The sequence below is a fragment of the Branchiostoma floridae genome, unplaced genomic scaffold (assembly GCF_000003815.2).
Source record: "Branchiostoma floridae strain S238N-H82 unplaced genomic scaffold, Bfl_VNyyK Sc7u5tJ_1441, whole genome shotgun sequence".
In the NCBI taxonomy this organism is placed as follows: Eukaryota; Metazoa; Chordata; class Leptocardii; order Amphioxiformes; family Branchiostomatidae; genus Branchiostoma; species Branchiostoma floridae.
In genome coordinates this window covers 18319-33091 of record NW_023365718.1, presented here as the reverse complement: position 1 = coordinate 33091, position 14773 = coordinate 18319, and the positions used below count along the sequence as shown (strand labels likewise).

Sequence of the window (14773 nt, the reverse complement as noted above, 5' to 3'; positions counted from 1 at the left end):
TTTTTGTACAATCATGCAATCAGTCAGTTTTTGACTAACACACAATAGTAATAGGTAGGGAATTCGCATTATTTACTGCTAAAAAGTGTTCACTTATTTGCATGCTTGTTTTGTGCATGTTTTCCGCAGGGATTTGTTCCTCTTTACACGTCATTTGAGGGGTTCTTCAGTAGGAATATCTTCAAGCGCGCCATCCACGGTGCCGGCAAACCGATCTGCAGCCCTCCCACGGTAGAGGTGGACGTGTTGGAAAGGACCAGTGACGATGAGAATTGGCACTTCAGGTTCGATACTAGAAAAATATTCGTTCTTTTGCATCTGCATTCTTTTTTCACATTCTTTGAAGTTTTATGTTTCATAAAACATGAGCTGATGTTTTCCATCATGTTTTAGAATAGCCAAATATGAGATTCTTCGTTCCCTTCAGGTTGACAGGAAAGAAGAGGCGATGTATCAACCTTGCCTCCTATAACTATCTGGGGTTTGCGGAAAAGGATGGCCCTTGTGTTGACGCCACAGTCCAGGCCTTGCAACAGTACGGTGTAGGAGTCTGTAGCACCAGACATGAACTTGGTAAGTTCATTTAAAGGATACACCTAATAAGCAGACACCTATAGGTTATTGATAAAAAACTGTGTTTCTGCGGGAGAATTGGTTTCAGTGATTTTGAATGAGCCCGTCACCTTCCTGGCAACAAAACGTACCGGAGAAAAAAGTACAGCCGCTTTCACAGCTCCGAAGGATGGCGATGTGATTGCGTCGTTACAGTTTTTGTGTCTGCGTCTGTTAATATACGTGTTTTTACAACTACAGGGAACTACAATATACACGAGGAGCTGGAGAGAACAACAGCCAGGTTTCTGGGCGTGGAGGACGCTATCACCTTCGGCATGGGTTTTGCCACCAACTCTATGAACATCCCTGTCCTTATGGGTGGTAAAGTAGGTATCAGTATGTAATAAAAGTAGAGTATAGACTAGCCAAGGTGGTTTTAAATGGCAAAAAAATAGATATTCTTACAGTTGGAAGTGATACTAGACATTTTCAATCCACTGCTTAGAAGATAAAGCACGTGTGTCAACACAACAAACACTACTTAAAGATTACTTTAGAGACTATAAATATGACAGAAACAATCTGTTGATCGCCAATCTTCTGGGTTTCCTATCCTCTCACGCTGAATCTTTGTATTATTTGACAAGTAGTTTGACTGCACTAAATTGCCCTGGGTCATGACGAAGAGCGTTACATTTTTGGACATCGTGTCGTATTAACCGGAATCTAAATTCCGACAAAGCCGAAAAATAGACAGATACGGAGCCGTATTCTTCCAAAAATCTTACGTATCATACAGAACTTCAAATCAGACCGCGAGGTTATCATTTAATGTTTTATACACGATCCCAGATTGGTTATATTTATTTTACTTTACGGATATGGGAAAATCTAACGTACGGACTATCTGGAATGTCTGGCATATGTCTGCACAGAAATAAGTTTGCACTTAACAGCATTACGTAGAGAATATAATCCAGCACACGTACTTTTATACGAATGGAATTTCATTTCAGTTAATTTAGTTTTAATCGTTTACTATGATGATATTGTTCATACATATCTTTGCACGCGTAATTCAACGATACCCAAAACAATAGTGTTCAATGCTAGGAAGGTGAAGAAAAATTTCTTTTGAGCACATCTACATGTAACATTATTTTCAAAATATTTCATAGATCGCAAACATTTGAAACAATACTAATAGTGATGTTGCTATGTGATCCATTCCGCCATATTCTCAAGGCATTCAAAGAGAAATACTGTTTCCATAGGGCTGCTTGATTTTTAGTGACGAGAAGAACCATGCCTCCATCGTACTGGGTGCACGTCTGTGTGGATCTGTCATCCAGGTCTTCAAACATAACGGTAAGGAGAATGTACTTGCTACATGGCCTTTCTGCCTTATTGGTGTCATCAATTGTTGCAATCATCTGGCGAAAGATTCGTTCTGACAAAACCCTCAATTGTACCAGATATGGACGATTTGGAGGAGAAACTAAGGGACGCGATCATCAGCGGCAGGCCTGGGACACATCGGGCCTGGAGGAAGATCCTTATCATAGTGGAGGGGATCTACAGCATGGAGGGCTCCATCGTCAAGCTGCTGGACGTCATCCGTCTGAAGATAAGATTTGGTGCCTACTTGTATCTGGACGAGGCTCACAGCATCGGGGCCCTGGGGGAGACAGGCAGGGGGGTGACTGAGTACTGGGGGGTGGACCCCCGGGACGTGGACATCATGATGGGAACATTCACTAAGAGCTTTGGGGCTGCAGGGGGCTATATCGCAGGGTCAAAGGTAAGTATTAACATAACCCATCCAAATAATGATTTGTACCAAAATACTCGTAAATCAAACTTATCAAGACTTATTAGATAATGTTTTGTTTCAGAGATTGATCAACCACCTTCGAACGTACTCTCACAGCACCACGTACGCGTGTTCCATGTCAGCTCCGGTAGCACAACAAGTCATATCGTCCATGAGGACCATCATGGGTGAGGATGGTACGGACATGGGTAAGACTGGCTGTCTATCTGAAACATTTTTAGTGCTTGAAGAAATATACCACAGATAATTATCGTGTCTATCACCCCATTTGTGCTATGAAAATATTGATTATATACATAACCGCTTTGGAACTGCAATGGAGCTTCGGTAAAATCTTCTATGGAGAATAATCGAACAAAGGAACGACGGATTACCATGACATTTCGTATATAGGTAGCCAAGACGTTGTTGTACATGATGAAGTCCATATTTTGCGAATTGCGACCTAACCTGTAGTTTGTTTTTCATTCTAGTACTTAAATACATGTATCACGGGAAGCTCTTGCAGGTGAAACATTAACAGTTATTAACCCTCAAAACAAACACCCGAGTGGGGTCCATTTGGACCCCAGGCGTACATTTTGCAGTGCCATTTGAACATTTTTAATCTGAAGTAAAATTCCTTCAGTGACTTTGTCAGCCAACATTTTTTATACCTTCTCCTAAGTTTTTATGAAGATTGGTACAATACTGTGGAAGCTATAAAGAAAGTCCGTGATCAGTCCGTCTGGGGTCCAAACGGACCCCAGCAAAAAAGCGTAGCTTTTGAAACAAACTTTTGAGTCTAACTTCCTAACTGTTTATCGTATCACCACCAAACTTTCAGAGCATAATAAACATGTAAAACTAAATCCTCATGAAAACTTATGTGTCATCACCATATAATATGATGACATTATAACGTCATTAAGCTAATAAGGGCGACCATCTTGGATTTTGACTACTGACGTCATGAAATTAGCATAAATTATAGATTTTGAATCATGAAAATAGCATTGAATTTCATAGAATTTTATTGTTGTTAGAAAACAAGCATTGTTTACCAAGAAAACCTTGTTTAAATCGAAATTGGCAAATTTTGGCAAAAATATGCCTGTCATAATTCCGTTGCCATAGCAACCCCAAAAAATGATAAATTTACTTTATTGACAAAAAATTGCTAACAATATTTTGTGATATATAACCAAGTTTCGTAGCTTTAGCACTAGCCGTTCATGAGTTATGCGACATAAAGGTTGCTGAGGACCTCAAAATTCCCCTCTCTGGTCAGAATAGGTTTAGTGCAAAAGATGGTCCTTCTGATCTTTTGCATAAATTATGATAATGAGGTGGAATTAGCAACACCTTAACATGTCAAACTATTCCTCTTACATTGACGAAGCAATGTATGTACAATGATCAAAGATAGGAATTGGAACTGAGATTTTATGAACAAAACATTTTGGGGTCCGTTTGGACCCCACTCGGTAATTTTAGTCTCAAAAAAAGGTCGGGTGCTTGAGGGTTAAGTCCTTAATTTGCATAGTTGATACAATTGTGACATAACTCTTCTAATTGGTAAATAGTTTGACTATCAACATTGTGACAGGTGTAAGGTATTCAAAGATATACATACACAAGTGTAGCTTATGTTAATGTGACAGTCATTTGCAGAATCAGAATATTTTTATAGGTGAAATGCGTTATGCATTCTATGTTGAATGTTTAAATTTTCAAATGTTTCAATACCACGACTGATAAAGTCTTTTTTTCTGGATACCTGCATTTGTTATTAATCAGGTAAACTCAGGATTGCGCAATTGGCAGCAAACGTTAAGTACTTCCGACGGCGGCTTCGGGAGATGGGCTTTGTCGTCTGTGGTGATGATGATTCCCCTGTTGTACCTTTTCTCGTCTGCGTGCCTGCAAGAGTCTTGTAAGTACTCAGTACACATTAAGTACTTAGTACGCATTAAGTAATCAGTACGCATTAAGTTCTCAGTACACAATGTCATTAACCCTCAAACACCCGAAGTACCATTTGAACATTTCTGATCTGAAGAAAAATTCCTTTCTTGACTTTGTCAGTCAATATCTGCTTTACCTTCTCCTAAGTTTTAAAGAAGATTAGTACATTACTGTGGAAACTATAGAAAGTCTGTGATCAGTCAGTTCAGCAAAAATCTGCAGTTTTTAAAATAAACTTTTGAGACTTACTCCTGAACTACGAATCGTCTGACCACCAAACATTTTTAGAGATTGATAAACATGTAAAACTAAAAAAAAAATCCTCACAAAAACTTTTGTGTCATCACCATATAATATGACGACATTTTGACCTCATTAAGCTTATAAGGGCGGCCATCTTGGATTTTGACCAAAGACGTCAAGAAAAGCGCATAAATTGTAAATTTCAAATCATGAAATTTACATTGAATTTCATAGAATTTAATTGTAGTTTGAAAACAAGTGTAGTTTACCAAGAAAACATTGTTTAATTCGAAATTGGCAAATTTTGGCAAAAATTACTGTCATAATTCCGTTGCCATGGCAACCACCCCCGGAAAAATGAACTTAGTTTATTGACTATAATTTTTTTCTTACAATATTTTGTGATAGATCACTAAGTTTCGTAGCTTTAGCGCTAGCCGTTCATGAGTTATACGCCATAAAAGTTGCTGAGAGCCTCAAAATTCCCCTCCTTGGTCAGAATAGGTTTAGTGCAAAACTGGTCCTTCTGATCTTTTGGATAAATTATTATGATAAGCTGGAATTTGCAACACCTTAACATCTCAAATATTCATCTTACATTGACGAAACAAAACATTTTGGGTTTGGACCCCACTCGGTCATTTTAGTCGCAAAAAAGGTCGGGTGCTTGAGGGTTAAGTTCTCAGTACACGTTGAGACACTTGGCGTTAAATACTCAGCGGTTTGAGATACTCAGCGTATTGAAATACTCAGTGTGTTTAAGTACTCATTGTGTTGAAATACTCAGCGTGTTGAGATACTCAGTGTGTTGAGATACTCAGTGTGTTGTACTCAGCGTGTTGAAGTACTCAGCGTGTTGAAATACTCAGCGTGTTTAATTACCCAGCGTGTTGAGATACTCAGTGTGTTGAAATACTCAGTGTGTTGAAGTACTCAGCGTGTTGAAGTACTCAGCATGTTGAGATACTCAGCGTGTTGAGATACTCAGCGTGTTGAAATACTCAGTATGTTGAAGTATTCAGCGTGTTGAAGTACCCAGCGTGTTGAGATACTCAGCGTGTTGAAGTACTCAGCGTGTTGAGATACTCAGCTTGGTGAAGTACCCAGCGTGTTGAGATACTCAGCGTGTTGAGATACTCAGCGTGTTGAAGTACTCAGCATGTTGAGATACTCAGCGTGTTGAGATACTCAGCGTGTTGAAGTACTCAGCGTGTTGAGATACTCAGCGTGTTGAGATACTCAGCGTGTTGAGATACTCAGTGTGTTGAGATACTCTGCTTGGTGAAGTACTCAGCGTGTTTGGATACTCAGCGTGTTGAAGTACTCACCGTGTTGAGATACTCAGCGTGTTGAGATACTCAGCGTGTTGAGGTAATCAGCGTGTTGAGATACTCAGCGTGTTGAGGTAATCAGCGTGTTGAGATACTCAGCATGTTGAGATACTCAGCGTGTTGAGATAATCAGCGTGTTGAGATATAAACTCAGTGTGTTGAATTACCAAGCGTGTTGAAGTGCTAAGCATGTTGAATATTAAGTGTATTGGCGTATTCAGGTGCAGTCTACTGTAATATCAACTAGACTGTCTAAAATTGATTTGAAATTAATGACTGATGTGTTACTTATTTTGTCCCAGAGCGCTCATGGAGGAGCTCTTCGAGAGGAACATTGCTTGTGTGACGGGGACTTTTCCAGCAACATCGATCACGAAGGGTCGGGCCCGTGTCTGTATCTCTGCTGCCCACACACGGCAAATGTTAGACAAGGTACAGATGAATAAACGTCACTTATATTTGGAACCATGTAGAAGACAGAACCTGCTATGTCTAAACCTGATTTTTTAAAAAGTCTTTATCAATAACAAAAATGAAATGAAACACGTATTTGCTCAGACACCGTGTATTCTTTATATTGTTTCTGTCTATGCCTATCGTCCTGCGTTAGGCTCTGGACGCTATCAGTGAGGTAGGAGACCGTCTGCAGCTGAAGTACTCCCTCTGACAACCAAAAAAGTTTCATATGACGTGGAACGCTACAAGTATACAATGAAGTGAACAGTCCGGGTCACAAGGCATGATGTTTTACCGACAGAATCTTTGCTGCCGTTTCTCTGTTTTTGCATTACAGACATGGCATTCTTTCGAAAAACCAAAGCTTTTGCATTTGGTTCGAAAAGAAAACAGAACTACATTGGGAAAGCTAGCATTTCACAGTATGTTTTATTAATGTTGGGTGTTTGTGTTGTTACCGAATCATAAATAAGCTGTTCTTAGATGGCCATACCGCGATATAGAAATATAATTCTACACTTATCCTACATTCTTATGATTATTCTATACTTTGACCTTTAAACATGTTTGGGACATTTTGTTCAATGAATTTTCAGTTGTTTATTTACTTATGTATATATATTACATTCTCTCTTTTACCTTTCTAGCCACATAATTTACACTTTTATACTTAATATATACTTCTTTGCCGTTTGAAAGGTGTTCCAGGAAAAACATACTATGTCCTCCTTTTTCGTGTTTTGAGTCATATTCAAAATAGATGAAGTGGACTGTAAGAAAATGAATAAAAGTCTAATTTTGGTATTTTTGCCGATAAAAGAAATAAATAAAACTAGCTAATAGAAGCTAAGAGCTCGAAGACATTTACATTAATGTTTTAATGACGTAAATGACCTTCATGTCTACAAGATCTATGTGTGTTTACGCTTAAGTACAAAGATAGAATGCGCTGCAACCAAAATACCATTATCAGTATCAGAATGATAGAACACAGCTTGTATTTGGTAAATTGTACAACATTATAGAACACGTATTAATAGACATAATATGGAATTAGCAATTTTTCCCACGCTGAATATATACATGTATCTTACTGAACAGAAGTGATGAAAAATTACATACTGAATCACTGAGCGGCGTGCATTCATCATTGTACTGCGATAAAGTGATAAAGCGCCCTTTATCAAAAGTAGAAATATTTTCGAGACAGATATGTCAGGAAAAGCTTATTTCAACTAGCAACGTTACATAGGTGACAGTTCAGCCATTGCTAATATAACAATCTAACATATTTAAGAATGGGTTTATTCAAAGCAAACTAACTATGCAATCCAATTCTGTAAAGGTGATTTTGGTAATAGTATCTTACGCCTGAAATTCATAACGTTTTCTTCTTTTCGCAAGGAGATGAATGTGTATAAATTAGCCTACATACTATAAGATACAAACCGGAACAGGGCATGATGATATTATAATGGATAACTTTGTATTTTTATTTGATATTGTCAGCGGTATAATATGCACTAGAAATAACAGAACATTTTTGTCGTTTTTTTATGATTTGTTGAAAATCTTGAAGTGGATCTCGTTTTTAATAAAATTATTACATGCCAATGGCAGACCTGGTGTTGCGTCGTTAATTTTCGATTCTTAAGCTAAGGGGTGAGAACTGAGAACAAATCGTTTATTTTGTTATTTTGTCTCTAGAAAATTATTTTGACCAATCGGGAGTTTTCAAGACGACTGTTTTTGTTTTTTTTTTACTTTTGGTGTTGAATCTATAATGATTTTTATGAATTGTTTCCAGTCGATAGAAACATGTCTTTCAGACCGGTCTGTTGTGACAGTGAATATAAAGTACGCAAATCAGGAATTTACGTTTTATGATAAATTGGAATATCATTTACTCAAACTCTCGGTACATCGAAAGCAATATATACGAATTTGTATCAATGCCATCTAAACTATTATTAATTAATTTTGTCTATTTTTAGTGTAAGATAACTGCCAAGTTTCTAGACCTTACGCACGCCGCTTTAGACATAAACGATGTAATGAAAACTGAAGATTATTTCGGAGATTAGAGTAAGCCGCACTGTAATAAAAGTGTAACTGATAGCATTTAGTACGTCTGTGCATGATTCGTGACCAATGCGTTGAGGAATGATTAATTCTCACTTTTGAGTATGTGTTAGGTGTAACTTAAATATGAGCCGATCTATTTTTTGAACCTAAAATCGCTATTTTTAGAGATGTTCGTTTAAAAAAGAGTGAAGCTCTTAGGTGGGGCCGCGTAGCACAGTGGTATTGTATTCGGCCCGTGACCGAGAGGTCGCCGGTTCGAATCCGCCTGCCGTGTTGCCGGTCTTTTGACCTTGGGAAAGGCACTTTACACGACTTTCCTCACTTTACTCAAGTGAAAAATGAGTCGTCCCTCGGATAGGACGTTAAATGGAGGTCCCGTGTGTGGGGAGAGCCATACCCTATGCACGTTTAAGAAACCGCCACATGTGCGAACATCCACCCGAGCGGATCAAACCATTCCGGCCAAAATAGGGGTAGGGAATCTCCCGAGCAGCCCTCGTAACCCCTGCTTCGCCTATTGGGTCAGTTAGTCCTCACTCACAGTGAGCAATTGGGCTGGTCTCAATCATGATGTTTCTGACCTAGGGCGAAGAGATGCTGTTACAGTTCCAATAATGTAACCCGTAACATTGAGTGGCCTTCAGGCCTTGTTACGTAGTGACCATTGAGTAAAAAAAAGCTACAAAAAAGTTAAATATATGAAAAAAAGTATAGAAACGATTTACCTTTGTGGAAGAGGGAACCGTGTACTTGCTAAGGAAAATCAGAAGGGTGGTACAAGCGAATGAAACGAAGCATATCCTTAGCCATTCTTGTAACCTTTCTCCACGACAAGGTCAAAAGTTTACCCGCTTATTGAACATTTATAAGCAGACCGCCCTTTAAAAAAATCTACAGTCGGAACATATATGTATGTAGAAAAACTGTAAAAGTATCAATGGTAAGGTTACTTGTTTTTACGTGTTATATCACTCTGCCTTGGTATCACCATCTCCATCTAGCTCGGCAGGGTTGGTGGGGAACGGTTTCCCCCGGCGCTTGACGCGGGCGTACGGTCCGATGTCCGGGTCCGTGACGAAGTCGTACAGGACGCGGGTCCACGATGTGTGGTTAGGAAGGTTCTCATAGAACTCGGGGCGATCTCACGTACCTGGTGAATTGTGAGAATTACTTGCGTTCATGCAGATCATAGCGATTTCTATATCCCTATCAAATATCTAACTTTAAGTATAACAATACTATTTTACCTGATAACTGCCGAGTACAATTCTCACATATTGTTTATAATATACGCAGATACAGTTAGGTAACAGTGTTATATTTCAGTGTGGGTTGCAAATAGTGCTTAAACACGTGACCTGTTTTAGACATTGTGCATTTACCAAACAGGTATCCGTGAACAACTGTATCTTAATTTCTTTTTGTCGCGATCTTGAAGTGAATTTTCAACTTTAAGACGTTACCTTAGGAAGTCTGCACCCAGGAATGTTGGGGAAGTCATGGTGTTCGTTGTGATACCCAGCGTTGAAGGTGAGTGCGTTCAGTGGACCGTAGTAGGAATAGGTCTCGTAGCCTTTCTTGAACATGTAGTGATCTGAGATGAAATGACCGGCCTTGGGATGGACTCCAGAAGCGAGCAGGCTGCCGATTATCAGGTATGCTAGGGACTGTAGTTGAGATAAGAATATCATAATTACACGGATGTATCGTATGGAAACAAAGGATATGTAGAAAGCCTTATTAGTCTCTGTGGATGTATATACTTTAAGTATCGGCTGCTAATAGAAGTAAAAGGAACTGCAGAATAAAGTAAAAGTTAAGCGCAGATGATATCCTACTCAACAAGGGGAAAGAGACCAAGTAAATCTTTAGAATATTCAAAACGTTTTGCTTATTATTCTTTATTAACTTATGATGCAAGCAAATGACTGATTTATTGATTGACTTGCGTCTCATCAATGATTAAGAAATAGACTATGTCTAATTGCATCTGTGTTTGTTTAACCAAATGGAAAAAAAATCACTTGAAATGAAGCATTGTCTCAATAATTATGCACATTAGGTCCTTATTTGCATGATTGATGTCTATTGCAAATTAAGGCATGGGATATTTTGTTACATCTGTACATCCTTTCCTTTACAATCATTTCAATATAAAGTGAAAGCCAGAATTTTTCACAAAATAGTACTCACTTTAACTCCGAAGAAGTACCAAATGGACACATCAAAAGCGATTTGGACAGTGGTGTTGATGATCTCCAGCCCTGAGACAGGCTTTGGTCGCATGAAAAGTGGGCGGAGGCCATAGAAGAAGGGCTGCAGGAAGAGCCAGATGAACTTGGTAAAGCTGGTGCGGAAGAGAACTCCCTCCATCTTTAATGGCAGGTCCACATTCACCTTTTCATGTCCCTAGAAAACCATGAATGGGACAAGAATGGTTTGTTTCTTGTGTGTAGCACGCAAGACATAAAGACAACAGGTTTGATTTAAGAAATTCATGGAAACAGCATTTTTCGACAGTCACTTGTAAACTCTACCCAACTGTAAATGGATACGCAAGTTCAGTCCGGGGAAAACTGTGCTTTGTGATATACAAAATGTTTCATGAAGAAACATCTGCTCTATGAGGAATAAAAAAAAAAAATAAAAATAAACTAGAGTTCGGCGACCTCGTACCTCCATGAAAATTTAGAGCTTTCGTAAATTTCATGCAATTTACTAACACATTAACATAATTTATGCATGGTGTTGTTCATCATTGAATAACGTACACATGTCACAATTATAAGATTCCCATTGTAAATCATAAAGCGATTTTGCGATTTTTCCATAAATTATGCAAATAAGTTCCTCATTACCATATTTGGTATCTGCTTACATTCCACCTATCATAATTACCATGTGTTACATTTATTGAAGTCCAGTTATTAAAAACGATGGAATTATACAATTTCCTCATTAATAATGCAAATTAAGTCCTCATTTGCATAACATTTATATCATTATGAAAATCTTTGCCTAAGCTACCTGCATGCCTAGAATGCAGGCAATCCGTCGTTCCTTTCTGCAGTTATCCTCTTTGGAGTGTCTTGACAAAAACGCCCCTGCAGTTCCACAATTGAATGTTAGGGCTGAAACTTGCCTCACTTTGTCATGGCACTAAAAGCTATCTACCACCTAAATGTCAGGACCATAGCATGTCTGGAACAAGAGATACATTGAAAAAACTGCTATGATAGAATATTCTCATTAATTATGCAAATGTACTCCTATTTTGCATAATTAGTATTTTATCGTGTACAACATTGTCTAAGGTACCTACATACCAAAAATCATAAAAATCCGTTGTTCCCTTCTTGAGTTATCCTCTTCAGAAGTTTTTGACAAAAATGCCCCTGCTATCCCAAAACTAGACGCTAGGGGGCCCAAACTTATGCCATTTCTTCCTAAACACAAGAGTTATCTTACACTTAAAAATCGTGACCATAGCATGTTCAGAACACCGAGATAGCAAAACCGGAAGTTGTGCTGCAGTACCAAGGGGAGCCGCTAGGGGGCCCAAAATCTAATCATAGCTTTCATCACACCCTACCAACACACCAAGTATGAAACTAATCCACCTAGCCATTCTTGAGTTATCTTGTTTACACACACACACAGAGACAGACACACAAACGCAGGGTAGAATATAACCTCCATGACATTTCATGGAGGTAAAAAACTGGCCTGAGTTTTCCTAAACATCGGTCATTTCCAGATTTTAATGGTCATAACAAAGTAAAGGGAATTTCCATCATCTTATCACCTTGATTTCATTAACAATAAGTTATATAATCAGGTAAGCATATGCATGGTACAGCTTAGATGACTTTTGTTTTTATCAGGGGATGGACCTACCTACAGCATCACTCTTAATGTCAAGTCAGAACCTCGCACCCTGAATTCTTTAACGTTCGATCTTCTTATATTCAAAAGTGCAATTTGACAGGTATCCTACTTAATAAGAATTAACTTTTATCAGTTTTGAAAAAAAAGAAAAACTTGCACCCAAACAAAGAGAACAGAACCCAGACAGAATATCATTAATCCTTTTGAGTGGAAAGTGCAAGTCTTACCTGGTACTTGTGATGCTCAAGATGATACTTCTTGAAGGTGATGGGAACGGGTACTGCAATGATGACGTTTCCCACAATGCCCAGGATACGGTTGTGAAGCGGCCGGGAGTGTCCGAAGGCCAGGTTGTGTGAAATCTCGCGGATAGCCGTCATCATGGAGGCGTTGATGACGCCACCGAAACAGCACGCCAATAGGATTATTATAGGCAAGGATACATCCTGTTATGAAAATGAAGAAGGTAAGAACTTATAAGCTGCATGTTTTTTTTTTGGTCGTATGTTAATCTTATTGCATTTTAGTACTTTCCAAGATGTGCAATTTTATTCATTGATTATTCTACACGTATATACATGTTTGTGGAGACAGAGAGAGATATATGACTTTTTTCAAGACTCTTTGGCATTGGTTAAAGTACTGTCTAATACCCATTGTAATTGTAGTTGAATCTTTTGCTAGGTAACCAATGAATCTGACATCCACCGAATAACAACTCACCTGTACGAAGTAGCAGGCCATCAGCTGTAGGGCGATCATGAACACCACCTTGTTTACTACGGTAGGGTCATGGCCGAACAGCTCCTTTATCTTTGGGTGCTTGGCTGTAACAGAATAAAAGCATGTAAGATGTTTTAAATTTCCATGTCGCCTTCTGAGCGTCTGTTCATTTCCGCTGCTAGTCTGGAATAGTTTGTTCTGCTTGACTGACTTTATTTTGACCCCAACGTCCTATCAAAGCATTGATGTGCCATTATGATCTGGATACATCCTCTAACACCACATTTATGTGTGTGTACATGAACTTAACCTGTTATCTGTATTAATATTTGCAGAGTTATTGCTGATAACCGTAAAGTAAAATACTGTTATATTTCGCTTCACCATTGGTTATGGGAGTTATTCCACCCCTTTATTCCACTTCTGTCAAATCTTCAAGATCTCTGTCATTTTAGGACGATAAGATAGAGTGGGTCAATACTCCTGCTATTCTTTGCGAAAATTGACTTATCTTATTTAGCTTTTTACAATTTTATACCAAAAAGTCTACATTTTGCGGCTCCTGTGACCGTGTATTAAAGACCTAAAATGTACATTTTGTGTCTCCTGTGCCCTTTCATAATCAATGTTACGCTTCTACAACGTTCCCTTATGTTCCAATTTCAAACTTACCCATGATCTCCTTTCTCCTTGTAGCGTGGGGCTCGTCCGTGTACACCCACTCGAAATTTGTTCGAGAAACCTGCCCTCCCATTTTCGGCCGTATTCCGTCGGTCGTGCGTAGTTGTTGCGGGCGCCTACGGACGGAATGGCGTCAGGTATGAAGCCAAGTCGACACAACAAGCCGGGTATGAAGATGTCAGATAACTAAGAGGTCTTAACGCTATCATAATTAGAGGGGAGGTGGGATTTGAAGCCGGTGTTTGTTTTCATGTCACAAAACTCCTGATCCATTTACGCTAGAACCGCCAAATTGAACCGAAAAAAAATCACCATAATAACTCAAATAAACTAGACAATATATGTTGCGCTGGCAAAGCGGCAGACACATTTCACAAAATCGAATAGTTTTGGCCTCAATAACGAACTGTACACTACAAAAATCTTTTCTTACATCGTAAGCATTTTATCTAGTTTATTGGTGTCTTATGCTCATGTGTTCATGTTATTACTAATCGAGGCAGGTTATTATGTATTGGATGTCTTTACTGCCATGTTTTTATTGAAACATTAAAATAAACGTTTCATTTCCTTTTGAGCTGATTTTGAGATATTGATACATTTACACGTACCCGTATTCTCCGACGCCATTTTGATGCCGCGTGTTTTTTTCTCGTTAACGGCAGGGGTACGGACAGACACATATCTTATCATACATGATTTACATGGAGAATGCTTGGCACCAAGATGAACGTTGCCGCCAGACATATTTTAGTGACATTCTTAAGCAGATATGATCGATCCTGGGCTGGTGATAGTTTAGTCAACAAAACACGTCCTTGTAAAAATCCCATTCTGATGCTATCTATATTTGTTTCTTGACGCGCTGCACATTGACATCATTATATGGGGGCGTAGCGTAGCGTAACGGCAGTGTGTTAACGTTCGGCTCAAATCCATGGGGGCCTGAGTTCGAGTCCCCTGATATGCTTTGACATTTTGTCCATTTGAGAACTCGAGATAATTAAAATATTTTTTTTTTTACTTTATT

General features: G+C 38.7%; 2 protein-coding genes across 2 annotated transcripts in view; one reads left to right on the top strand and one right to left on the bottom strand.

Annotated features, from left to right (window-relative positions):
- Positions 1-8660, top strand: part of LOC118407737 (serine palmitoyltransferase 2-like) — a 9301-nt gene extending 641 nt beyond the window's left edge. Inside the window, exons 2-10 of the mRNA XM_035808255.1 lie at positions 130-284; positions 428-573; positions 814-941; positions 1830-1923; positions 2031-2356; positions 2451-2577; positions 4169-4304; positions 6213-6342; positions 6521-8660. Of these exons, the coding sequence (XP_035664148.1) occupies positions 130-284; positions 428-573; positions 814-941; positions 1830-1923; positions 2031-2356; positions 2451-2577; positions 4169-4304; positions 6213-6342; positions 6521-6577 (1299 nt within the window). The 3' untranslated portion in view covers positions 6578-8660. The remainder of the gene's footprint in view (positions 1-129; positions 285-427; positions 574-813; positions 942-1829; positions 1924-2030; positions 2357-2450; positions 2578-4168; positions 4305-6212; positions 6343-6520) is intronic.
- A 473-nt stretch (positions 8661-9133) lies between these two features.
- LOC118407735 (sphingolipid delta(4)-desaturase DES1-like) lies at positions 9134-14373 on the bottom strand. Its single transcript, XM_035808254.1, has 6 exons — positions 14355-14373; positions 13735-13859; positions 13063-13293; positions 12567-12785; positions 10645-10860; positions 9134-10118 (listed from the first exon to the last, which is right to left on the bottom strand). Exons 1-6 carry the CDS (start codon positions 14371-14373, stop codon positions 9903-9905), a joined length of 1026 nt encoding a protein of 341 aa, XP_035664147.1. The 3' UTR covers positions 9134-9902.
- Positions 14374-14773: the final 400 nt, after the last annotated feature.

Bases quoted from the DNA above. Each gene is read 5' to 3' on its own strand.
- LOC118407735 (XM_035808254.1), bottom strand. The intron at 12,786-13,062 runs GTGAGTTGTTAT...TTTTCATAACAG, and splicing joins TGGCCTGCTACTTCGTACAG to GATGTATCCTTGCCTATAAT. The intron at 10,861-12,566 runs GTAAGACTTGCA...ATGGTTTTCTAG, and splicing joins TTGAGCATCACAAGTACCAG to GGACATGAAAAGGTGAATGT.